General features: G+C 34.8%; 1 protein-coding gene across 50 annotated transcripts in view; it reads right to left on the minus strand.

The window, feature by feature from the left end:
* Positions 1-26,140, minus strand: part of ADGRL2 (adhesion G protein-coupled receptor L2) — a 595,411-nt gene that overhangs the window by 126,470 nt on the left and 442,801 nt on the right. For all 50 annotated transcript variants that reach the window (XM_070267443.1, XM_070267427.1, XM_070267430.1 and 47 more), the window contains one exon: positions 24,460-24,632. In XM_070267443.1, the coding sequence (XP_070123544.1) occupies positions 24,460-24,532 (73 nt within the window). In that variant the 5' untranslated portion in view covers positions 24,533-24,632. The remainder of the gene's footprint in view (positions 1-24,459; positions 24,633-26,140) is intronic.

The following is a 26,140-nucleotide window of genomic DNA, read 5'->3' on the forward strand; positions in this document are numbered from 1 at the left end:
TTTTACAGAGGTGCGAATAGGGACGGGATCATTCATTTATTCATCCTTCCAACAAATATTTATTTAGTATCTCCTCTATGCCATACAGTCCTTATTGCATGGGAGACACCAGTAGATGTGAGAAGTGACAGATGAACTCGCACGGTCAAAGAATAAAAGTGCTATGGAAAATTAAATACATCTCTTCTTTCTCTAGGCTTTATAAAAAGCAAATTCAGCCAAAAAACAAAAAAAGGCTTACTCATGTTCTATTAATATAGTCATCTCCTGAAAAATTCATTCATTCATCAAATGTCTATTCATTTAAAAAATATTTGTGCCTTGCACTTTCCTGAGGTCTGGGAATACACACTGGCAGAAGACATGGTCCCTGCTGTCATGAAGCTACCATGTAAAACCAGCTTTGAATCAAGATCTATTTATTACACAAAGGGTAGTTAATTAGTAACTGTCAGAGAGGAATAGTGAAGACCAAAGGAAGATAAAGCAAGTTGATGAGGGGCTACTAGGTAGCTAAGAGAAAGTTCAAAAATTGGTGGCAACAAATTAAAAGAGAAATAAGAGTTGCTAAAAGGTGTTGGCTCATTATGAATCAGCTGTGTTCTTTTCTGGTGAATTTGCCAATAGGGATAACGTGAAAACAACACCAGCCCTGATGGTCTAGCAGTTAAAGTTCAGCGCACTCTTCTTGGCTGGCCCAGGTTTGGTTCCCAGGCGGAACCACACCACTCATCTCTCGGCAGCCATGCTGTGGTGGCAGCTCACATTGAAGAACCAGAACTTACAATTAGAATATACAACTATGTACTAGGGCTTTGGGGAGGAAAAAAATAAGTGTCTACTTTTCAAAGCTTAAAAAGCTCTTTTTCTCACCATCTTAGCCTCCCTTTTCTTATTTTAATTCCTTGATAACTAACATAATATGATGAATCTACATTATTAATTTTCTTTTTTCTTAATTTACAAACTTTGATAGTTTTAACTTTGGCAAGTGAAATAAAATTCCACTTTATTTTTTATAAATTACCTTCTATTACACTCTATGATGACAAAAGTATATATAAAAAGACTGATGTTAAGTAAAACAAAATCACTAAGTCTAAATTCTTTTATAACAAAATAACACATGATGGAAAATGTTCAAGATCTAAACAAAACACAGTCATCTGTTTGTTGATAAAAAACAACAGCAAATATGAAAAGACATTTTAGAAATGATACTGACAGAATCAATAAACTATGAATTTCTGTGAGTGTAACACTGCACAGTAACAACTTTAATCAAACACGTAGAACCTGCCATGACATTCTGACATCTCCTATCAAGTGGTAGGTGAGTTTCTTATGCTGAGTTAATATTACTGAAAACATTAAAATCTTTCCAAAAGTAGCTATGGTAAAATACTCTGATACTTTACCATCCTATTAAAATGTCAGCGAAATGTGCACAAGTTCTCAAACTAATGAGGACATGTAATGAAGAGTCAGACAATCGTATACTTAACAGCAATCACCTATCACATGCTGAAAGTGCTAGAATAAGACAAAACCAAAAATAATGATAAATAAAAAGGATACTAAAGGCAAGCAGATTTTTAAAGTTAGAACTAAATATTCTGTTCCAGTAGACTGAACTTTATTTCACAGTTTAGTCAGCAGAGATAGTGGCCCCCTTCCAATCTAATTTCTTAACTTTTAGGATGAGGAATCTGGACCACAGAAATTAACTAATTAGACTCAGCATTAGACCAAGATCCAAAGTCTTGAATTCCTAGAAATTGTTTATTTTCCCCAAAGCACCTCTTGTGTCTGAACACCAGGGGATATTTTTCCAGCTAACATAGAGATGTAGGAGACTGAAACTATACAATATGTGATTATAAAATTTGCTAGAGATATTGCACATTTAACACTTTAACATACACTAAAAGAAAAAAAGAGTTTCAAGTGACAGCATTTTATTTGCTTTTTAAAATAAAACCGTTTTTTTATTTTAAAAAAATCACTAAGAGATGTTTATTCTTTCTTTCTAACATTCTATAATGTTTGAATTTGCTTAGAATTCAATAAAGTCATTAAAATACTTTTATTTTATATTTTTAAGAAGCCTCACAATATTATAGTCCAAATGACCAAAACACTAACAAAAAATTGAGCATTAATCAAATAATATTAAAAGTTCTGTTTTGTGGTCATTTTTACTTATAGGAGAATTTCTAATCATGTTAAGATTGAAGAATGAAACATTTCAAAAGTGCTATACAACAGAAACAAAAATAATACTGTTGAACTGAAACAAATTAAACAACACATTTTCACAAAAATAAAAAAAACATTTATACACAATTATGTCAGAATTAAAATGGCAAATATTTTAAAGTACTCTGATGCTCAAATTATTAAAAAATATAAAACTCAAGCACTATATTTTACTCTACTATCTTAAACTGTGTCCATTGTTTACAACTTTATGGGTAGCATCTTCTCACTCCTTACTAATTATCAAAATCTGAATGTTCAAACACAGCTACCTCAATAAACTCTGGACAATTAACTTCACAGAGGTATAACTGTATTTATTCAGTCATCATTTTCCAATATGTAGAAAAATAAACAATAATACACATTACATGACTACAAACTCCATGTCCCGTTAAAATAAAAACTCCACAGCAAGCTGAAAATAAGCCATAGCCACTAAAAAATAAGCACTCAATTACAAACAGCACTCCATCTACACTACATCTGGGGAAAAAAATGTTAAACGTCTACAGTTTATTTCACGTGTTTTTTAAGTTTTGCGAATGATCTTTTTTTTCAGGTTTTTGTACACTTGCTATCATTTTTAAAGGGTACTAAAATGTCACTGGCCCTGATCTAAGTAATCATCCCCAATTCTGATAATTTAAAAAATAAGAATGCTGAGGCTAGCCTGGTGACATAGTGGTTAAGTTCACATGTTTCACTTTTGTGGCCCAGAGCTAGGGTTCATGTTCGGATCCCAGGCGTGGACCTACATACCACTCATCAAGCCATGCTATGGTGGCATCCCATGTGGAAACTGGAGGAAAAGTGGCACAGATGTTAGCTTAGGGACAATCTTCCTCAAGCATAAAAAGGATTGGCAACAGATGTTAGCTCAGGGCCAATCTTCCTCACACACAAAAGAAAACAAGAAGAAGAATGCTAAGTCAAAAACTGACCCTGTTCCCTTCTGTTTCAGCTGAATCTCTAAAGCAGTGAGGATGTGTCATGCTTCAGAAGACAGCAGAGATAAGATTAAGAAATATATTGTCTTAAGTCTTAGCTCTAAATATTTCTATAATACATTTGTTCTTGTCCTAAGAGGAAGTTTACAGGAATGGATAAAATGATGTTCATTCTTCTGAGTTTCAGTTCTTCACACCACCAAGCACAAAAAAACGCAGGTCATGGTAAGAAATAAACAAACATAGCATTTACTGAATGAAATAACAAATGACTTTATGAATAAACCAAGCCAAGGAGTAGTGGTACCATTGGCTCAACAGTGTTAGTTCTATGTCCTAACTGTTATCAGGTCTGGTTTTCTCCATTCTGACATATCAGGTATAGAATTTCAAATTTTCTATATGTAACGTCATTTAAACCAACACTGTTAATATCCCAGGAGAACAGAGTAGGTTTCAATGAGTAAACTAACTGCTTATACCTTGGAGAGTTAGAGTATTATCATATTTAACTCCCATCCACCCTGATTTCCAGTTTCCTAAGTCTAAATGTAGTCACCTTTATATTTCCTTATTTCTCTATTCCAAACTAACCATCAATTTTAATTTCTCATTTGAGATAAAATGTTTTACCATTCCCAAACATGTTCAAGGCCAGTCTCAAAATATCAGTATAACAGTAAAGATTTAGATGATAGCAGAGAGAGTGAAAAAGATTAATTGCTATATAAACCCAAGAAAAATTCTTCTAAGAGGTCCATAGATGGTTATACAATGGTATATACAGCCAATGATATTCTCTCTCAAAATGTCACAAAATGAGTTTTTAAAATTGTATTCATTTATTCAATAACTTATTTAAATACTGTCATATACCAAGAACCTACAAATTTAAAATAAAAAAATAGTAGTATATTCAAATCACAATATAATCTTTCAATTGTATGTTTATCGATTAGGAACAAAACCCTCTCTGCATGGAAGCTGTGAATGCATGGCAAATTTGAGAGGAGAAGGTTGCCATCAGAAGGAACCATCTGTGGGCAGATAGAGGCTTTTCTACTGATGTGTCGACACAATGCCAAAATATGTAGTCATCACAGTTAAAAAATAAAGCTAAGTAAGATGTCTGGCACTAGAGACAAAAAGCATATGTTGAATGCCTACATCTTTCACTTTCTCAATAGGCTGTCTGGAGTGTGAATAGTATGCGTACATTTATGAGCCTTTTTTAAAGCCATTTCCTTTTTACATATATGCATTGCTTAAATTATGGATGGCTAAAACCGTAGGCACCACAGTATATACATCTAGAAACATTCCAAAATTGAAAATTAAAATGGATTTTCACTATTATACAAATTAAAGAGCACTGAGAATTTGTATCAGTCATGGGGATGAATGAATCTCATCTCTGCATTTATTTTTGATTTAATGCTATTGATTTAATGTATGCAAGTTTCCTCGGGTACAAAACCAAGAAAATACTACAAACCTCATAAAGCTGCTGGGAGCATTAACCAGGACAATGAATGGAAAGAAGCTAGCACAGCCCCTGATAGCCAGTACAGGTCCCACAAAGGGCAGCCATTGTTTTTAGATTTAAATTAAAATCACAAATTAGGGAGAGAAATTAAAAACTAGCTGTTTCTGTACACCTACAATAAAAGTTTTCCAAACTTTACTCATGTTTATTATTTAACGATTAAAGCAAGCCTCATGTTACATGTTTATTATAAACTATGCAATATTAAGGCCAAATGGAATATTAATACTAAATATCTAATTCTTAGATATTTTTTAATTCTGTAAGTATGCCCCAATGACAAGTGTGACTTGTTTTTAATTGAAGCAACTTCATTAAACTGACCACACAAATTATCCATCAAATTCATTTCTTTTTCTGTATTTCTCATCTTGGTGAATTCACCATCCACCTTGACTCCCTGCATTCATCACTCACCATGCCTAAATATAAATGGCCATTTCTGCCAGCAGTGGATTCACTGTAACTGAAAACAGTCTGCTTATAGGCATTGCTGAGGGGGCAAAGCCAACCTCACTATGAGATCCTACCAGGAACCCGACATGGTCCTTCAACTCAAGGACAATGAGCCCACAATTCCAAGAGCAATGTATGATGTGGCTTCATGCAAAATAAGGAGAGAAGCCCATGAGTTACTCTCTTACTCAAGAGTCTCAATTGGGAAACATGGGGCATTTCCAGAACAAAGCAAGAGCTGAAGCTGACAGGGTGGAACAAGGCTGGGTAGAGGCCAGGAAAAGTCATCCTAAGATAAAACTGTGAGGGAGTAGAAACTATGAGCAAGGCAAAGAGAAAAAAGAAATGCAAACATAGAGTAGAGGGAAAGAAAGGCCAGTTGGTATCCAAGAGAAGAGCAGGCAGATACAAAGAGAACCCACGACAAGTAAACAGAAAACTCCTGCTACTCCAGATTCCGGATTTGTGGCTATGACTAGTTTCCTTCCAACTTCCAAACTCCAGAAGGGCAAATCAAGCAGTGTGACTCTCCCTGAAACCCTGGAAGGGTCCAGTTTATTTTATTCCCAAACATCCATTACTCTCCATGCCTTACCACCAATAAACTTGAATAAATCACTCTTTCCCTCATCAATGATCTACCAATTCCCATCAATTCTACTTCTGAAATCTCATCAATTCATTTCCCTTTTTGTAATCTCATGGCAATTTTTTCCCACTCTTTCATTCTTTCTCACCTAGATTACTGGGATAGTCTTATTTAAGAAAAAGGGTACAACTGGGCAGATCACAGAAGGAATCCAGCTCACAGGTCTATTTCACTCGCCTCCTCGGTGTCTGAGTTTGTATTTTGAATTAACTTCCAATATTTCAAAATATAGAGATAGAACATTCAAAACCAATTTCTGACTTTTGTTGGGGAAAAAAAAAATCAGATCAACTTGACAACATACTCACATTGACAAAGTATCAAAATAATGACAAATTAATCACTTGAAGCTGAGTAGCATCTGTCCACTTTAGACAAGCATCCATTTTCCAGTTTCATTTCATTTCTCTATACTCGGCCTGCTTCATTTTTATGTTAACCACCTAGCCCCATAGGAACTTGTTCAATGTACTCTCTCCTTTCCACGGTCAACCCCAGCCAACCTAAAGAAATACTTCTAGAATAAAAATCTATAATCACCTTTGAAATTATTCAATGATTATCTGTCACCTACATGATAAAATCCTAACTCTTTCACACCGTCTGGCCCATATTCTTTATCCAGTGCTACCTCTTGTCATCCCTTACCTTGCAAACACATGGAATCGCTTGCAATTCATCACGTGTTTCAGTGGCAATGTTTTTGCACACTATCCTCTCCTGGAATGCCTCATTCTTCAGGTGACCAATTCTTACTCATTCAAGTATCTCTGCCAGAAAGACTTCTGTGACATACCCAGTTTCTGCTGGGTGTGCCACCTACACAGCTTTCTAGTTCCCACAAAACATAGTCCTGGCACATGGCAGGTGTTCAATAATTACCAACAAAATTTATGACTTTTTTTCTTTTCTGAGGAAGACTCGCCCTGAGCTAACATCCACTGCCAATCTTCCTCTTTTTGTATGTGAGCCGCCACCACAGCATGGCCACTGACAGACGGACAAGTGGTGCAGGTCTGCAACCCCGGAACTGAATTTAAGTACTAGGCCACCACGGTTGGCCCTAAATGGTTTTTTTAAATATCTCATTTCTAAGCATCAACAGTTCTAAAAAGTAGGCATATTTCCCAATTTTAAAATAAATAAGAAAATGCAGACTCAAGTTAAATAATTTGCATATGTTCACACAGCTGGTAAGTAAAGGAGTCAAAATTTGAACCCACGGACTTTATACCAACAGACTTTGCTGCCTTTGAATATATACCCTTTCTCGCTCCCCTGGGAAACTCTCATACAAATGTAACTTCACTACAGGATATGTCAGTAAGAGGAAACAGAGACCAAGTCAACACAAAAGACAATCATGTCTAATCCCAAATCAAACCTGACAGGATAAATCCCATGAAACGTTCACCAGTACCACTGAAATGTGACTGGCTGTCGAAATGCCAAGACAACTTCCACAGTCCTAGGCACACTACAAGAAACTTCATAAAATCTTCATATTTTGAGCACTTAGCACTTCATTATCTTACCATAATGGAAAAATGATTAGAAAAAAGAAAATGGAAAAGCAATCTATAATGGCAGATGTATTAGGAAAATTCAATGCTCACAGGATAGGCAAAGGATAGATCACAAATTCTTTAAGAAAAATATCTATGACAGTCAAGAAAACACGATTAACAGAACTATTTAAAGAATAACTTTGTGATCCAAGTTATTAAATTTCAAAAAAAGTAACACTATTCTAAATGCTTCAAGCACAAATTAATTTGAGCAGTACTTAGTAACAGCTTGTGATATAAATTCGTAAAGCATAAAAAATTCTAAACTTTGTTTTCAAACATCACAGTATTATACCACAAAAGAATTTCTTGGAAAAAATGACAGGAAAAAAACAATTATATCATGTAGTAGTAAATCTTTCTGGTAAGATTAAAAAGCCCGAAGAAACAAAAAAATCATCTTTAATATTCGTTTATTAACACTTGATTTGCTTTCATTGTTCAGAGTCTGAAAACTTCACTGCTTATCCACATAGGGTGCATATCATAAAATTTTTTAAGAGACTCAAACGCAAGGCCTAATTAAATGTTCTAGCTTTCTTACAAATACCAACCCCCACTTTTCTGCCTTCACCAGCATCCCAGGGCCAACAAAATACTGACAAGTATTGTTTTCAGTACATTAGGGAGTAAAACCCTTGAAAGCAATAGTCTTCACACAGATGGATATAGATGTTTTCGGTGTTCTGTACGGCATCTTCTCCCCACATAAGCACCTGCAGTCTTGCATTGTCCTGCTAGGCATTCCTAAAAACACCTGGGCAAGCTGTTTACTAAAAAAATTCGACACTGGGAGGGATGAGGGATAATTAGCAAATAAAACTATTCCTGGCACTCCCTCAACATTAGTACAGAACCCAGCTCCGAGCCGGCACCTGGTGAAGGGACCCACTAGATGTGATAATTCCAATTTACACATTCAGCACAACATTCTGTCTGCCTGTCAGTTTGAAACAGCTTCCTATTCAGTGATAACAGATACCCCAAAAGAATGCAGTGTCAAAATGCTGACATGAACTTTTTATGCAACAACTAGACCCTTTCTCTGCTGGACCAGCTGCCTGCCTTCTTCACTCTTGGAATGGACTGACAACTGGGTATTTTCTTCAACTATACCAACTATTTCAAAAAAAATCAAAATTTTTAGGGTAAATTTAAAGTATCAGATCCTCATGTAGAATAAATACCAATAAAATTTTCTTAAGCTGGGTTAAGAAAAATATTTTAATGAAGTTGTAAAAAAAATTCACTGTGTCAGTGTATTGTAATTTATGTAGTACAGTACTCCTCAGCTGCCAAAATCACAAAAGTACATATTTCTACCAAATATAGAATTTACTAATTTTTTTTTCTAAGTTGGCAGAAAGAAAGAGAGCAAGAACAAACAAAAGAGGGAGGAACAGACGCACAGAGACAGCATGGTAAACTGAACACTCATTTGCAAATGCTAAATAAAAAAGAAAGAGAAATTTTAACCTAAATCCATGCAGGTTTATTTTCCAGATACTTTCATATGATCATATTTTGAAGAAGTGCTATAAAAAACAGGTAGGTTAAATGGTATATTTAGGAAATTATAAATTTTAGACTATTTTCTTATGCCTGTCATATTTAAATGACAAATATATGAACTTAGCTTATAAAGTACTACTGTTTGTTATTTTATTCCACATATATACCAGATTATACTCATAAGTAGCTCTCCCCATAATAAACTATACCCTCTCCTTCCAGGTGGTCACGTTGATTATTACTCATTTGTTCTAATAACACAGCCACAGCTCAACCATTTCTGACACTCTCCTCTTATATTTACCCTATGAAATGGGAACACATTCTTTTCAATTATTTTCATTGATGCCAAACGTTCAAGAATGGACTGACTTGCTGAAATAAATATAAATCATTCAGGAACGAAGTTGATAAAATAATGCTTCGATCTGAGAGACACCACTATTGTAATAAAACAAGAGGTGGTAATGAACCACTAGATGTGAGGGTCAGAAACTAGCACTTCAGAAACCTCAGATCAATGCTGAGGAGGTCAATGAAAACTTCTCAAGTTTTCTAGCGAATCTTTTAATCACAAAGTACTTAAGGCTAGAATATTCAGAAGTACAGAATACAGTATTTTTTAAATCACCATTCTAAGTCAAATGCTTTCTTCTTCAAAATTAATGAATATAGGAAATACTTCCTCTAGTTGCACTGTGTATTTACCTTAGTTTCTACTAAATACAGAATTGGTTAATTTTCTCCCTAAATTAGAGAGAGAGAGAGAAAGAGACAGGTAGACAGACACAGAGAGCATGTTAAATCAGCTATCCATTTGCAAATGCTATTTAAATAAAGAGAGAATAAGGAATTTTGACTGCCAGTACACATATACACACATATAAACATAAGCATATATAGTGCACATATAATTAAAAGACATTTTATGAAGATTTCCCCAGCAAAGCCACCAATTTCAATAACAAGCTATAAACATTTTAATATTAATAATGAAGTCATAAGAAAATAGTAACCAAAAAAGTAATATATTTTCAAGTGTAATGTTTAAGTCTATGTAAAATATCATTATAATAAAATATCTATTATAAGGATAAAATTTCCCCCTTCTTATATCTACACTAAAAATTGGAGAAGAATTTTCCAGTTTCTAAAAGAAACTCACAAGACAAGATCACAAAAATTTTCTAAATGACTAGAGATATTCACTACTCATCATTTTTAAACTGATGCCTTCATAATTACTTCTTTTAAAGCACCTTCTCAAACGATAGAAAGCAAACAGCAATATCAGCTGGGGCCATCGCTGGATTTCACAAAAGAAGCTCAATTTGGGGAATAGACGTCACCACTAGCTTTGCTTAGTTAGATGCAGGTTATCATCATCTACATAATTTAAAGAACTATCAAAACCATGTACGAATTGAGGCTGCAGTCAGCAACAAGGGTTTGCTATCATTTAGTCTTAAAGTATCCTTAAAGCACACTCAGCTGTTAATCCCAAAGACTCCACTCCTGCAAGCTGGGTACTATGCATTAAGCTACACTTGTTTGTTTCCAATATTCACAAACTCACCACATCATTTGCAGGTGACCACTAGAGAAACTGCTGCACTATGAATGAAGTATGTATTTAAAATACTCCTGCGGTATCAACACTCCCTGAATGCACTTCTCAGTTAATGGAGACATTTTGCTGAGTGCCGAAGCACTATGAAAAATACAAAAGTAAGTAAAACACTACCCCTGACCTCAAAGAATTCACTAAAACATATAAAGTAGTAAGAGGTGATCAAAAAAAGAAGCCTTACATGAACAAAGAAAAGTTCCTATAAACTGTTCTGTCCAATATGGTAATCACTAACCACTGTGGCTACTTAAATTTAAATTAACATTAAATAAAATAAAAATGTACTTTTTCAGTCATATTAACCACAGTGCTCAATAACCACTTGTGGCTAGTGACCTACTCTACCGGACTGGACTGCTATATAAATTCACAGGATTCCTGTTTATTTAAGGAAAAACCTCCTACAGGTACTAGCTTTTGAATAGTATCCCAAAGAACAGATAGGAGCTGAATAGGTAGAAGATGGATTTCTTGGTATTCTTTTTCAAGGAACAATTAATAATTGAGCTTGGCTGGAAGTATGGGAGAAAAACCTCACTCTGAAGTCAAAGTAGGGGCCCTTGAGTTTAATCTACGCCTTTTAGATTGTTTTATTCAGTGAAAAACTCAACACAGACTGACCAGATGAAAGGAAACAATGCATATAGAAGCATGTAAAGATAATAACTAACATATTATAGATGTTCAAAAACTGAAAGAAGCGATAAAGAAGGGGGAGGAGAGAGGAAGAGGATGAAGGGGATGTCAGAGGGTGGAGGATGACAAAGGAGTGCTGAGAAGTTAAGAAAAAAAAGAGCTGCTGGCTCTTAACTTTGTTTGCTGGACTAGACTAACACTAAACAGCTAGAAGACTCTAGTGAAATGTTATGGTTAAGCCTCAAAATGATCTATTGATGCTGGCAAATGATTTTATTTTATTTTTTTAAGATTGGCACCTGAGCTAACAACTGTTGCCAATCTTTTTTTTTTTTTTTGTCTGCTTTATCTCCTCAAACCACCCGTACATAGTTGCATATCTTAGTTGCAGGTCCTTCTAGTTGTGGGATGTGGGACACCACCTCAACGTGGCCTGACGAGCGGTGCCATGTCCGCGCCCAGGATCCGAACCCTGGGCCACGACAGCGGAGCGCACGAACTTAACCACTCAGCCATGGAGCCGGCCCCAAATGTTTTTTATACTTTGTTCCAGCACATAGATTAGCAAAGAACCGAAGTAGCATCTACAGCTAATAATCATAAAGTAGATTTCAGTCTGGTAAAGGGTGTTCAAAATCACTATGGACTCTTGTAGTGGGGAGAAAGAGGATTTAGGAGAAAGGAGTCAAATATTGAGTTATCTACTGACTGCAGCACAATGTCAACCATATCGTGTATCCTTGTACTTCATGGTATATAACATTTCAAATCTATAAATGAGTCTCTGATTTGTGTTCAACTGAAATGCATTCCGAAATACAGAACAGGTGCTAATCATTCAATTTATTTTGTTTGTATTTCTCTTCTAAACCGATGTATCTGAAGCTGTCAAACTGGATATCAAGGATTATAAAGCAAATAAACATTACTTAAGAAGGTTCCTACTGTGACAAATCGGTCCCTATCTTTAATGTTTCACGACTTTCCTAAAACATGCAATCTTAAAACACATTTATATATTTATCAGTATTACAATGAAGTCAATCTTCCCAAAAGAACAAAATATTATTTAAAATTAAACTTAGTTCAATCTCTTTGTTTTTTAAACAAAATTACTAGAAACATTTGTTTGGACCCTGTCAGAAGGGTTTCAATTTTACATCATTACATTTTAACTTGCCTAATCTGTTGAACAAAAGTACTTTATGTAAAATGATTCTTTTAGTTGCCTTAGCTACAAATCCCTGCAGGATACTATAATTGAAATCTACTCACGTAAGTTAAGAATAATTAGGGCCCCAAATTAAGCCAAACACAAAGTTAATTCAAATAGTCAGCTGCTGTCATTTAAATGGTTACGGAGTTTTATTGTTGCTTAACATTTCTGAATACTTTTAAATGTACTTTTCTTCTTCTAGACTGTATTTAGTATTTTAGTACAAATACAAACGGGATCAAGAAGCAAAGATTCACCAGCCTTTAGATTGGAGTCACACCTATATCCAGGCTTGTGTCACTAAAGGTTTTCCACTCAATCTTTGCTATCAGTCAATTAACAACACAGTTGAAAGAAAGGAGTGACAGCTCTCAAAGGCAAGCTTTCTGGTAAATAAAGCAGGATCACAGAATCTACAGTGAGTGCCATTAATGCAACAAAAGTAAGAGCTTTTGAAAGCTAATAGGGATGGTCCCTATTTGCCTAAACTCTAAAACAAAGCAAAAGGATTAAACGGGCTTCCTGGTGTAAGCAAACAAAAAGGAAAAGATAAAGTCTACAACCCATACCTGGAGGAGGGGCTCGAAGGCATGCCTTCACTATTTTAACGATGACTACTAATCAGTGTGAGTGATAAACTAAATAGAGTAAAAGTAAAAATTATTGTTTCATATTCCAGTTTTCCAGTGTTCTGGTGGTTAATCATTCTCAGCAATTCTTTGTACTTTCAAAAAGAAATTGTGGTTTTAAAAGATATATGCCTGTAGCTGTATAACCTGTGAAGGTTATTTGAAAGTTGCAGAGTTAGCAAGATTGATCCTCCTGTAATATATATGTTTATATACTTCAAAATAAAATCGATCTTAATATAGTTGCTAATCTGAAATGGTAATGATTAAATGATCTTTTTCAATCATCACCATTAAGTTAAACAGCGTTAAGCACTATGAAATATATGTGAAATATTCAAGTGACAACCTTATGAGGTAGTTAAATACACCAGTGACCTGAGGCTAAATATCAAGTTCTACACAAAGAAAAACGGACTCCACTAAGCAGAATTTGGCAAAGGGATGATCTTTCAGAGGCCATATTTTCTTCATCCGTAAATTGAAAACTTCTACACTGCTAATCTCCAAGATGTGATCCTGTCCAAAATTCTTCAATTCTACCAAAAAATAAAAACAAAAGCATTCTGACCTCTAAGATACCTATGAAGAATTCTCTCTGTTTAAAATTTGCTATTTAATTACTTTTTATTTGGTTTGAAAAAGCTGAAGAATCTAATGAACTTTACAAATAAACTTAATTTGAGATTTGTATTATCATAAAACTAAAATAAATCACATCAGTAACCTATCTTTGACAGGAAAATTAAAAGATTATGTCCACAACCAAAAATAAAGAAAATTTTTGATTACATATAATACTACAAAGTGGAAAAATCACTACAAGACCTTAAGCAGATAGAATATCTTTAAGCTGTTTTTGGATAATTAGTTTTCATCCAAGTACCCCCATCCTATAGCCTTTCATGGTGCTAACATGTCAGGGTATTAACACTGAAGTGAAAATGATGACAATTCTTAGTTTTTTAAATATGTTGACTTTGAAAAACTACTAAAATATAATTTTTTTCTAAACGGGTTAAGACAAACATACACTTGGCATTACATGACTTTATAATGTTACTTTAAGTAATAAAAACATTTGTAGTAAAATGCTATTAAAATAATGCTTCCACGTAACAGAATGAAAGTAGGACAGTCAATGGGGAACAGAGGGAAATATTAGAGAGAACAGGTCAAGCTGCAATGGTACTCAGGGATTTTTCAAAACAAATCATCAGATAAAAAGTCAACAGAAAGCATATAAAATAGGATTAGAACTGTAACAAAATATAGAAATGTTCATTTCAGTACAGTTTCAAGGTAGCTTAGTTCCTTTTTTAAATAAAAATTATAAAACTGACAGTGATGTTATTTCTATATTTCAAATGTGTTGTTAAGCTCAGAAACAAATTTCTATTTTCAATGATCTGATTTTCTAGACTAAACATTTTATTTTTTTTAACTTTTTTTTTGAGGAAAATTAGCCCTGAGCTACTAACATCTGCCGCCAATCCTCCTCTTTTTGCTGAGGAAGACTGGCCCTGAGCTAACATCCATGCCCACCTTCCTCTACTTTGTATGTGGGACGCCTACCACAGCATGGCTTGCCAAGTGGTGCCACGTCCGCACCCGGGATCAGAACCGGCGAACCCTGGGCCGCTGAAGCAGAACGTGCAAACTTAACTGCTGCGCCACAAGGCCCGCCCGAGACTAAACATTTTAATAACTAAAACTCCTTGATACAGATATCCTCTCACAGACCAGCAACCTCAGCATCATCTGGGAGCTTATTAGAAATGCAGAAGCTCAAGACCCATCGCATATTACTGAATCAGAATCTATATTTTAACAAAATCTCCGAGTGATTTACAGGTACATTAAATTTTGGAGAGCACTGTTCTAGATAAATAAGATTAAAAACATCCAGCATGACCTCTCTTAAATTTCTTGTTCTCCTGTACACATCTCTTCCTGAATCTTCCTCTCTCTGGATCATAATAAACATTCTCCTTTCCTACATGAGCCTTCCTCTCCTTGCACTGAATCCCACTGCCTTTCTTTCTGCCTGGAAACAAATTCAGGTATCCGACATATCTACTAAAAACAACCAAAAAAGAAAACTATAAAAAGGACCTTCCTTAAACAATGGCATACACTTAACCTACACCACCTGTCTCCTTCACTTTACTTACCAACTTTAGAATCACCTGCCATCACCTCACTACTGCATCCTGCCATATAAAAGTGGGTCTCTCAAATCCACCATGGAGCTCTCTCCCCACCACAAGGAGCAATGCCCCCATCCATCCTTTTGATTATGTTTGACTAAGTTATGAAATCCCTGACTCTTATTAACATATTATATTGCCTCTAATCAAAACCTGAATTTAATATCAGGCATATCTACCACCTGGTTTAGATTTTAATACTACGAAGTGAAGAAAGAATCAGGAAGAGGAAAGAGAACTAATGATTAATACACACACACAAACACACACTAATTAGATACAAAGAGAGAGGTACAAAGTAATAGTAAGAAGCACTCTATAAATAATCAGCAAAATGAAAAGAGAACTTTACTTAATCTCTTTTTTTAGATTAAACCCCTATGCAAAAGAAAATGCTGCTTTATCTGAATCCCCCTAATTTTTCCAGGAAATTTCTTGTGCTTCTTGATACTCCAGAATTCTAAAATTCCTCAAAGGCAGAATTCACTATGGGATATTTTAATCACTATTGACATGGTTTTCATTCAGTCTTCCCTCTCTCTCTCTCTAACAAAAAAATTATCCCTTAAAAATAAATTTCATTAAATAGAAAAGAGATTATTAAAATCAGAAGAACAGTGATATTTTCATCCGTAGTTTAATCTGTATAGACATAAATTGTGTTCATTTCTTTTGTTTTTTTTTAAACTATTTCCCACTATTCATTTTTAATTTGGGTATGTCCCAACTTCATCTACTTTGTTAGTTAAAAGCTGATTCACAACAAATGGCTTCATATTATTTCACTTCATTTTATTTATTTTTTTTGTTTTTAAGATTTTATTTTTTCCTTTTTCTCCCCAAAGCCCCTCCAGTACATAGTTGTATATTCTTCGTTGTGGGTCCTTCTAGTTGTGGTATGTGGGACACTGCCTCAGCGTGGTTTGATGAGCAGTGCCATGTCCTCGCCCAGGATTCAAACCAACGAAACACTGGGCAGCCTGCAGCGGAGCCTGCAAACTTAACCACTCGGCCACAGGGCCAGCCCCTATTTCACTTCATTTTAAATTAAGTGACTGAGATCTTAGCTCTCACGTCATAACAAAGTTAATTCCTAATGGATTAAAAACTAAATAAAAACATTTAAGAGCTACAGGGAAATGCAAGTGAATAAATATTCAACTAATCTAAAGATACGGATTTTTAAGCACACAAAAAAAGGACGATCTCACAAAAGAAAATAGCTGTATATCAAGAAGTAAGGAAAGAAAAAAAGGGGTAAATAAAGCAAGTGAAGAAAAATAGTGATAATTGTTAAACTTGTGATTAGCATCATTTTACAAAATTCTCTCTCTGAAATTTTCACTAAAAAATTAAGCAGTATGAATCAAAAGGCAAACAAATGTTTTCCATAATAAAAACGACAAAAAGGTTTCATCAAGGAGTTTAAAAAATAAGAAAAGCTTTAACAAAACGGCACAAAGAGAAAAATTAGCAAAGGTAGTGAACAGAATGTTCCCATCACAACTACCACTGGCCATGAAAAATGCTTCTGTCCTCAAAAGTAGCCCCCAAATTACAAATTTAATTCACAATCAGATACTCTTTTTCAAACACCAAGTGTCAATTCTTTTAAAAATTCAAAATCAAGGCTGGTAAAGCATGTAGACTGATACCTTAACACACTGGTAATCAAAGTGAACACTGGTATACTCCTTCAGAAAAACCACTTGAGAAGATGTCCACATGCCAGATATATTCATCAGAATTCTAGAATCCTAGTCTCAGGAAATAACTACATATGAAGGGAAAGATTTAGCGAGATATTTATTTTACTTATACTTGAAAAAAAAATAAGTTCAAATGGCCAATGGGTAGCATGGGAGGATTAAATCATTTTTGACATATACATGATAAATTACAATGCAGTTGTTAAAATCCATTATCTAAATATATAATGATATGGTAATACAAGCTATGGTAGTAGTATGTGAAAAATCAGAATATAACAGTATAGGGAGATGAAGGACCTAATTTTGTTTTATTCATTGTAACTTTGTTTTATCCATAATAGCAAGTATGTGTGTGGGGGGGAAGAACAAAAAGGAAATGTGTCGTGGTTATATCAAGGTCCTAGAACTATGAACAACTTTAAATGCTTATCTTAATTTTCTTATTTTTTATCTTTTCTCAGGAGAATATATTACATTGAAAATCAGAAGGAGAAAAAAACGAACTTTTAAGAAAAATAAGCCCTCAAAGCAAGAATAATGGCAGACATAAAAGTCCAACTCAGCAGAGTCCCATGCTGATAAGGAGGGATTATAAATGTTGTTTTTGCTTCCTGAAGCTCTGATACGGAATTCCCTTCTCAGCCTTACATTTTAGCCAAGAGATCCCAGGGCCGGGGCTAGGTATTCTCCTGGAATCACTTCTGTCAAGTTGACAAAAGGAGTTCAAGAATAGGGTTGAAAGATGTCATGAGATATTCACTAATCCACATTGATGTCTAATACATGTAGACTGCACGGCTGTCATGTGTCATTCTCTGCCATGCAGGAGGTGAAAAGAAAATAAAGACTACCACAGGGTACCAAGCATATGCTTCAGGAAGACGCTCCCTCCGTAATGCCGCAAATAAATCTGCTCTTCCAGACGTTTCAGTTCTACATCCATACTGAGATGCGCTCAATCATTTGTATTATCTTATTTTCCAATACTACAACCTAAGTATACAGTACATAAAAAAGTGAAAGGGTGTATCAATTCAAAAAACGAAGCAAGAAATTCATCAAAACTGAAATTACTCGGTAAGGACTAATTAACATAATTACTGTTCAGCAAAATTAAGGTGCTTTACATGCTTCCTGTGCTTTTTGGCCACCTTTAATACATTATTGATTCTTTTGAAATCTAACATTAACTGTGATAAAGGCCTAATATGGATTTAAAATCAGTATTTCAAAACTTTCTTCTCATATGGACAAGTTTATATCCTGTTTACTTTTAGCAAATTATTATTTCATAATAACAGATTTATTCATTAAGTATCTGATGCAGTCTTTTCTGTCATAAAATGGAGGTTTGTGAAAATTAAACAGCCGAGCAATACAATGTTATTGAGGTCTCCCGGGTGGCTGTTGTGCGTGACACGCTGATTTATAACACTTTGCCACCAGCAACAGATCTACTGGTGAATGAACAGAGACTGTGAATAAACAAACCTTTCTAAGACTGGAAAAGAAGCAAGAGGATGAAACGAGGTAGAAAGTGGGAGGAAAAGTGGGGGAAAAAAAATCGACAATCAAAGCAATGAAACAATCTTCATATGTGAAATATGGCACTGAATATATATATAAAGATGACCAAAGAATATTCCAAATTAACTTTTTAAAAGGTGCCAGTGTATCCTATTAGTTTAGTCTTATTTTTTTTCAACTTTGAGTCATATTCAGAACAAATATACCTTGCTTTAGAATCTTGGTAGCAGTACTATGTATACGGCATCTTGGTGTTTACAAGATAAAAAGAAACATCATACAATTTGCAAACAGCATTAGTACTGGTATTTTTAAAAATGAATTACATCACTACCTATTCAGAAGAAAGCTGCTGCAATGAATTCCACTACACTCACACAACACAATAAAGAATATTTAAAATGTTCTAAGAGCAATATAGTTAGGTACTTTCTTAAGGAGTAAAATCACATTGATCTGCACTAAAAATATAAATAAAATCATTAAAAAAATGCGGTTTTAAACCAACGTTAATTTACATAATTTGTGAATTTAAAATATAAGATTACATTTGCTATGCAGCGAACATAGATATGCTGTACAATCCCTATTAATTTAATGGGAGTTGTGACTCCCATTAAGTTTAATCGGAGTCATACAGCCAAATCCCCATGTACCTTGCTGAAAATTTACCTCCTAGCTGTCAACTAATCAAATATATTGAAATGAACAAAAGTAGCCAATTTTGCTAGACTGGGAAATCTAAAGTCCCTATAGTAAGTCAATTCAGTATTATCATAGCAATGGCCACGTAGTTATTCCCAACAAGAAAAAGAACAGGGTTATCAAAATGAAAAGAGACAAACTGAAGCAAGGGTTTAGGAGCTCTGAAAATGTAACATTTATCCTTAACAGAAAATATATTCTTTTTTCCCAATCTGGAGCCGAGTTTTCAAATTTTTTTTTCTTCCTCAGTACACTGTCAAAAGAGAGTTAAAAAAAAAAAAATCCTATTTTGAAGCCTAAAATTACACCCCAGAGACCTGATCAGAGGAATAAAGAGGCATATGAAAAGGATTAGATAGTAACTCCTAGTAAACAACTGGTCACTACTTCTGAATCAATGGATTAAATCAAAATTTAAAAAAAACTTTCTTTTTAAGTTATCCACACCCATGCACCTCTACAACTGCCCACACACAGACAACGCCACGGTGGTTCATAAGTGTGATGCTGAGCACCATCAGTGTCATCCTAGAAATTTGTCAGAAAAGGAAATGCTTGGGCCCCACCCTGGACCTTCCAGGTGATTCCACTGCTCCTCAAGTTTGAGAACCACTGCAATACTTTATTCCACATCCAGGCTGTTCTCTTTCCATGGATTTTTTTCTCCACTACCATGCTCACCACTGCCTTACTAGCTTATTCAGCTCATACAAAGATTCAGCTCAAGCTTCACCATGACTTCCAGCTGGAAGTCTCTCCTGACATTCACCCGCTCACTTAACCACCTTTCATCCCAATGCCTCTGTGAATATCATCATTATGGCACTTACCACCCTGTTATTACAACCGTTTCTTGTCTCCTCTCTAACTATTAAGATCCCCTTCAAAGATTTATGCTAGTCAAGTGATGGATACAGAATGAGTGCTTACTATAAGCCAGGCATTATTCTAGGCACCTGGCCTCATCTATCAACCAAGAAAAAGATCCCTGCCCTTGCGAAGCTTACATGTTGTGTGTTTGTGTGTGTGCGCACACATAAATAAAAATTTTATACATTTTATTATATGTGTGTATAGATAAAAGAATGAAAGAAAAAAAGAAATACAGGTCTGAATTATTTTAAGCCGTCTTAAGTTTAACCTTGGAGAGCAAAGCTATTATTCCTTCCACTAAATTACAGACCATTCTGAAGGAAATATTTATATGCCAAAAACAGTTTTTTCTAATTCATATTTAACCTTTTGATCTACTTTCCTACCACCCAACTAGTGGAAAGACCCCACAGTCGAACATCGTTTTTAATAAGATATTACTAACACAAAAGTCACTGTAAAATGTTCTTAGAGAATTTAAAGATACACTAAAAACTGCTAAGATATTATTTCTGTAGCTACGTTCTTAAATTTTCTTGATGTATATAAAATAAATATGTAAAGCTGTATTTTACATATCTGCCACTTATATCTGGCATAATATTTTTCTTTGAAATAAGGAGAAGCAACAACGTAATTTGAGTTAATTAAGTAAAATTTTGACTAATGAAATCTAATTACATACTCACAGAAATCTCTATTACTGACTTTGCTGAAGAAGTCCTATTATTTGTAACTTGTCACTTGAGCAAGCCTTCATGTCTGAATTATGCTTGCCAGGGCTCCAATATATAGCATAATTTAATTCTCCAGGACACAAGAATTCAATTTACTTTCCTACTTACTGATACATGATTCCACAGTGGGTTACTACGCTTATAAAAATTGGCCAAAAGAATCAAAACACACCAGTTTCTCAACAAAACTGATTTCTGAAGGGTTTGAGGTTAGTTCTCTAGGAATAAAATCAATTCTAAGAAAAACTTAGAAAATATTTTGGAAGTTTGGTCTTTTATAATCATTTTTTATTTGGAAATTCTAAAAATAATTTTAAAAAATACACAGGGGAGGAGAAACTTTAAGAATAAATAAAACTTTTTTCCTATTGTGTAAAAACAAGTAAATTTTAATGGATAAGACTTGATTCTTAAACACTAATGGATAGAGATAGAGAAAGAGATAGAGGAAGGTAAGCTAATTCTAACAATTAAATCTTTATATAATTAGCTTTTACCATGGTAAAACAAAAAATGCTTAGTGATTTGCTCTTCAATATGCACACAAAACATAACATCTTTAGGGGCTGGCCCCGTGGCCGAGTGGTTAAGTTCACGCGCTCCGCTGCAGGCGGCCCAGTGTTTCGTCGGTTTGAATCCTGGGCGCGGACATGGCACTGCTCGTCAGACCACGCTGAGGCAGCGTCCCACATGCCACAACTAGAGGAACCCACAACGAAGAATACACAACTATGTACCCGGGGGCTTTGGGGAGAAAAAGGAAAAAATAAAATCTTTAAAAAAAAAAAAAACAAAACAAAAACATAACATCTTTATAATGTTTGTCTGAACATGGAACAAGTAAGTCCTCTTTGCAAAAGAGGAAATTTACCTCTCATGTACAAAAAAAACAAATCTAGGGGCTGGCCCCGTGGCCGAGCGGTTGAGTTTGCGCGCTCCGCTGCAGGCGGCCCAGTGTTTCGTTAGTTCGAATCCTGGGCGCGGACATGGCACTGCTCGTCAGACCACGCTGAGGCAGCGTCCCACATGCCACAACTAGATGGACACACAACGAAGAATATACAACTATGTACCGGGGGGGCTTTGGGGAGAAAAAGGAAAAAAAATAAAATCTTAAAAAAAAATAAAAAAAATAAAATAAAAAAAAACAAATCTAAAAATGTTAAGACTTTACAATCATAAATTAAGGTAAAACACTGCTGTAAACAGGAGAAAAGAAAGCTCTGAAAAGGCATGGTCCATAGCCGTATACAACACACAGGCTGGTTTTTTAAAAAAATCTTAATTAGTTGCTATTACCTAAAAATCTCATGTCTGGATTGCACTGAAAAGTTAGAAGACTGGCAAAACCAGGTTCAATACTGAACGGCAGTCCTGGGACCTCTGTGGAGAGCTTTCCTGCCTGCTGCAGACCTCCACTAGGCCTGTGCACTGAAGTCACTTGGCCTGCTCGGCCCCAGCAGGTATTTGAGGTTCTGACCCCTGCACAAGACCATGAGTCCTGAAGAGCAGGAACTGTGCCTTGTGCATTTTTAAATCCCAAGCATGCGGCTCCATTCAGTCACTCAATAAAGGAGGAAGGAGGGAGGAAACCAACCAGGACCCCTTATCTGAGTTTATCCGCAAGGATCCAGAAACTGATACAAAAAAGTGCTCAGCTCTGTAAGATGTGAAAAGGTAACAATCACATAACTGAACGGCTGACTGGGTAAATTTATATTTTCTTTCCTGCGCTGCTCTCATACCTAACTTTGATTGGTTTTCTCTATAGGTGTTCACAGAGCATTATCTGCTTTCTGGCAGTAAAGGACTATCGTGCCATGTAAAACTTTTCTAAGACAAAACCATATGATGCTGGATCAGTGTTCTAACTGTGCATTAACTGCGTATACTCTCTCGGCTAGCAGTGTGCATTCGTCCCAGACTCTTTATACCCATAGGAGGAAACTGCTTCAAAAGGAACACCCCCTGGCCTAATGCACCAACAATGACATTTCTCTTAACGGCAGATATGAATCCTGACCTGATAGGTGACACTAGAAATAAAACTGCAGTATCTCATGAAAAAGTCTCTGTCTGCTAGCCCCCTACCGAGTTAGCTACTGTGCCAGCACAGTGGTCTCTATCTTGATTGGAAAATTTTTCATTATGTGGACTAATGAGCCATTGGTCCACACCTGGAATCTTTTTTAAATGTATAAAAACATTCAAACAGAACAGCAGGAATTCAGTTACTTTTTCCCCCCAAAAAACAGATGCAAAATTAGAGACTATACATAAGATTTTCATGACAATCCAAGCCAGAAATTCATATTATTAAACTCAGTTTCTGCTTGTTGTTTATCATTATGGTACTATTCATTCAGATATATTAGATTTTAATGTTAGAGTTGATGCATCTTTCAATTCTGATGCAAACAGCAGTATCTTCTGAAAATGTTAACCATCTGTAACTTTCATGTGTGACTTAGATCCAAGTGAACATTATTTACTTCCTGAATACAGAAATTCTCAATTTAAAATACTTGTAAATTTGTCATTTATTTGAATTATATTAATTTATGTCAATATGTTGAAGGTAGAAGACTGGGAGGGCAAAGAGAAAATGGTAAAACATAATTTGGGAACAAGAAATTCAAATAAAATTCTTACAGCAAAATTAAAACATTAACATTTTTAAGCTTATTACAAAGACAATGAAATAATAAGTTTCTATCTATTAGTTGACTGTATGCCTCTTTTCTCCATCTACCATTTTATTAATAGCTATGAATGGGATCGCTTAAAAGTATATATAAAACCAATCTTAAAATTCTAAAATATTTTCAAGAATATTTAATTGGGACAAAAAACTCCACTATATTTTACAAACATTCTCAGAGATTTTGTATTCTTCACAGATTTTACAAGATTAATATATCTTCATGCCAAATACAATAACTACCACTATCAACTAGCTATAAAATTAACACATCTTAGCTCCATATTAACTTCTGACCTGCTCTGTAAAAAGCACCCAAAAGGGTGTTATTGTCACATGGAAATAACATATAAGACTAAAGAAATAATGGATACAAGGAAACCCATATAGTAATTAATAAATGATTGTTCCAATTATTTCATTAAGTCTCAAAAGAGTTTTAGTTCTTTAAAAATCAGGTCTGTCTTCAAAAAGATATAGATAACATTAAAAAGGAAGAACTACAAAACAATAACATTTTCCACAAGATATGAAAAAATTTTATTTAGGAGTTTTAGAACTATGACCACACTTAAGTAGATAAAATGAACGATGAAGTGAAAGAGTTGCCACAAAATACTTCCAATTTTACTGGAATAAATTTAGTCAATAACTGTAAAATATATACCAAAACAAAGCTTTCACTTAATTCTCTCACAATTATTTACAATGATTATGAATTTATGTAACATATAAATTCAGACTTCTAGCACTTTCCATAATATATAGCTGTATAACAAAAATAATTCAACTGCCAAAAAAAGAATTCAACATTCAAGAAATCTTTTTAACAGTTATTTCTAAAATAATAAAATAATACTCATCTCAGCCACTTCTATATAAAGAAGACTGCATAGTTTAAGTTCTCCTGGATTTAAAAAATAAAGTTTAAACTGCATCTTACCTTCCATGTTCGGTAAGAAGCTGATTATAATGATAAACCACAGACTTCGCATTCTGCAACCAGAAGACACCATTATTGATCCTTTTAAATATTTTCTTTGTATTCCTTAATGAATCTAGTTATAAATGCCCAGCTTCATCGAACCCAGGAGTCTGCATCATTGATCCTCATATCTGAAAAAGAAACAAATCCATCATTTACTCTATGGTTCTGCTACGTCACAAAAAACACAAAAACAACAACAACAACAACTCTCTGTCTCTTTCCCTCCCTTCCTCTCTCCCTCTCCTAAGTATGGAAAAAATAAAAATGGTTCGAGAGTTCTGCTTCAGAAGCCCAGAGTTTCAACGGTTCAGATCCTGGGTGCGGACATGGCACTGCTCATCAAGCCATGCTGAGGCGGTGTCCCACATAGCACAACCAGAAGGACCTACAACTAGAATATACAATTATGTACTGGGGGCCTTAGGGAAGAAGAAGAAAGAGAAGAAGATTGGCAACAGGTGCCAATCTTTAAAAAAAAAAAAGGTATATATTTTGATTCTATATCCAATATGGAAGCTGCTCCTATACACTGGATATCTGAGTCTTACATTCTGAAAATGATCAAAACCCTCCCCAAAATTTATAGATAATGAGAACATGTGAATTGACATAATAGTTATATAAATTCCAATGATGAATTTTTCTTTGAAAAGCTTACAAAGTCATTCTAGAATAATACATCTGTCTCTCCATGCCACATTTTAGTCTTTTTATCCAAGTACTAACTGTAATGCATAATACCTCTAACAAAATTTTATAAATACATATGCTTTTTTTGTTTGTTTCTAGTGATGGTAACAGCAATATTATCTACTATTTTATCCTGTTACTTTGCAAGAAAGATCAGAGATATAATGAATAAAAGTTTATTTTTCTATACAAGGGTGTACAATTTTTAACATATGGGTGTACTTTAATTTATATAACAATAGCATCCTGAAAACATCACATTCCTAAACATCACATAGCAAATTGTTATTTCTCTGATTGGTAGTTATTCATAGAGGGAGCAGTTTAATAAAGTGATTGTCTCAACTACTTCATTTCGAAGTTTCAGATTTTCCCATATTGGTTTTTCTTATAGCAAGGTATAACTTAATAAGCTCAAACCTCCACCCTTGAGTGGGTTGGTCCATCCAATGGACCAATAAAACCCCTAGACCATGATGATGATATCAACAAGGTCGCATCACCGTTTTTTAAAAAACTGGGGGAAAGGTGGCAAAAAACATAAAACTCAGAGCCAAGTCTAATTTTGACTAGCTCTTAAGGATCCACTCCTTCAACCGGAGAGGATACAAAAACTTCAGGAATGGGACTTAATCAGTATCTCCAGTTCTTAGGGTCACATGAGACCAGGTCATTTGCTGGGTTCTACTGAAGTGTCTTACTTCTTTCTACGGTAACATAAAAAAATCACAGAGTAAATACTAGCCCTATAATACACATAAAATGCAAGCAGTTCCCATACATATCCAGCCTCCTGGTCTACATTCTGAAGGTAAAGAAATTACAAATTTTTTCCTTTAAAGGGACATCTTAACAGTTTCTTCATATTAACTTCCTATTGTTTCGTTCTAAGTCTTCCCGAAGTTTCCTCAAGCTACCCTTTCTATCTGCTATAAATGAAGAGTTT

Source organism: Equus caballus, chromosome 5, assembly GCF_041296265.1.
Source record: "Equus caballus isolate H_3958 breed thoroughbred chromosome 5, TB-T2T, whole genome shotgun sequence".
Taxonomy (NCBI): Eukaryota; Metazoa; Chordata; class Mammalia; order Perissodactyla; family Equidae; genus Equus; species Equus caballus.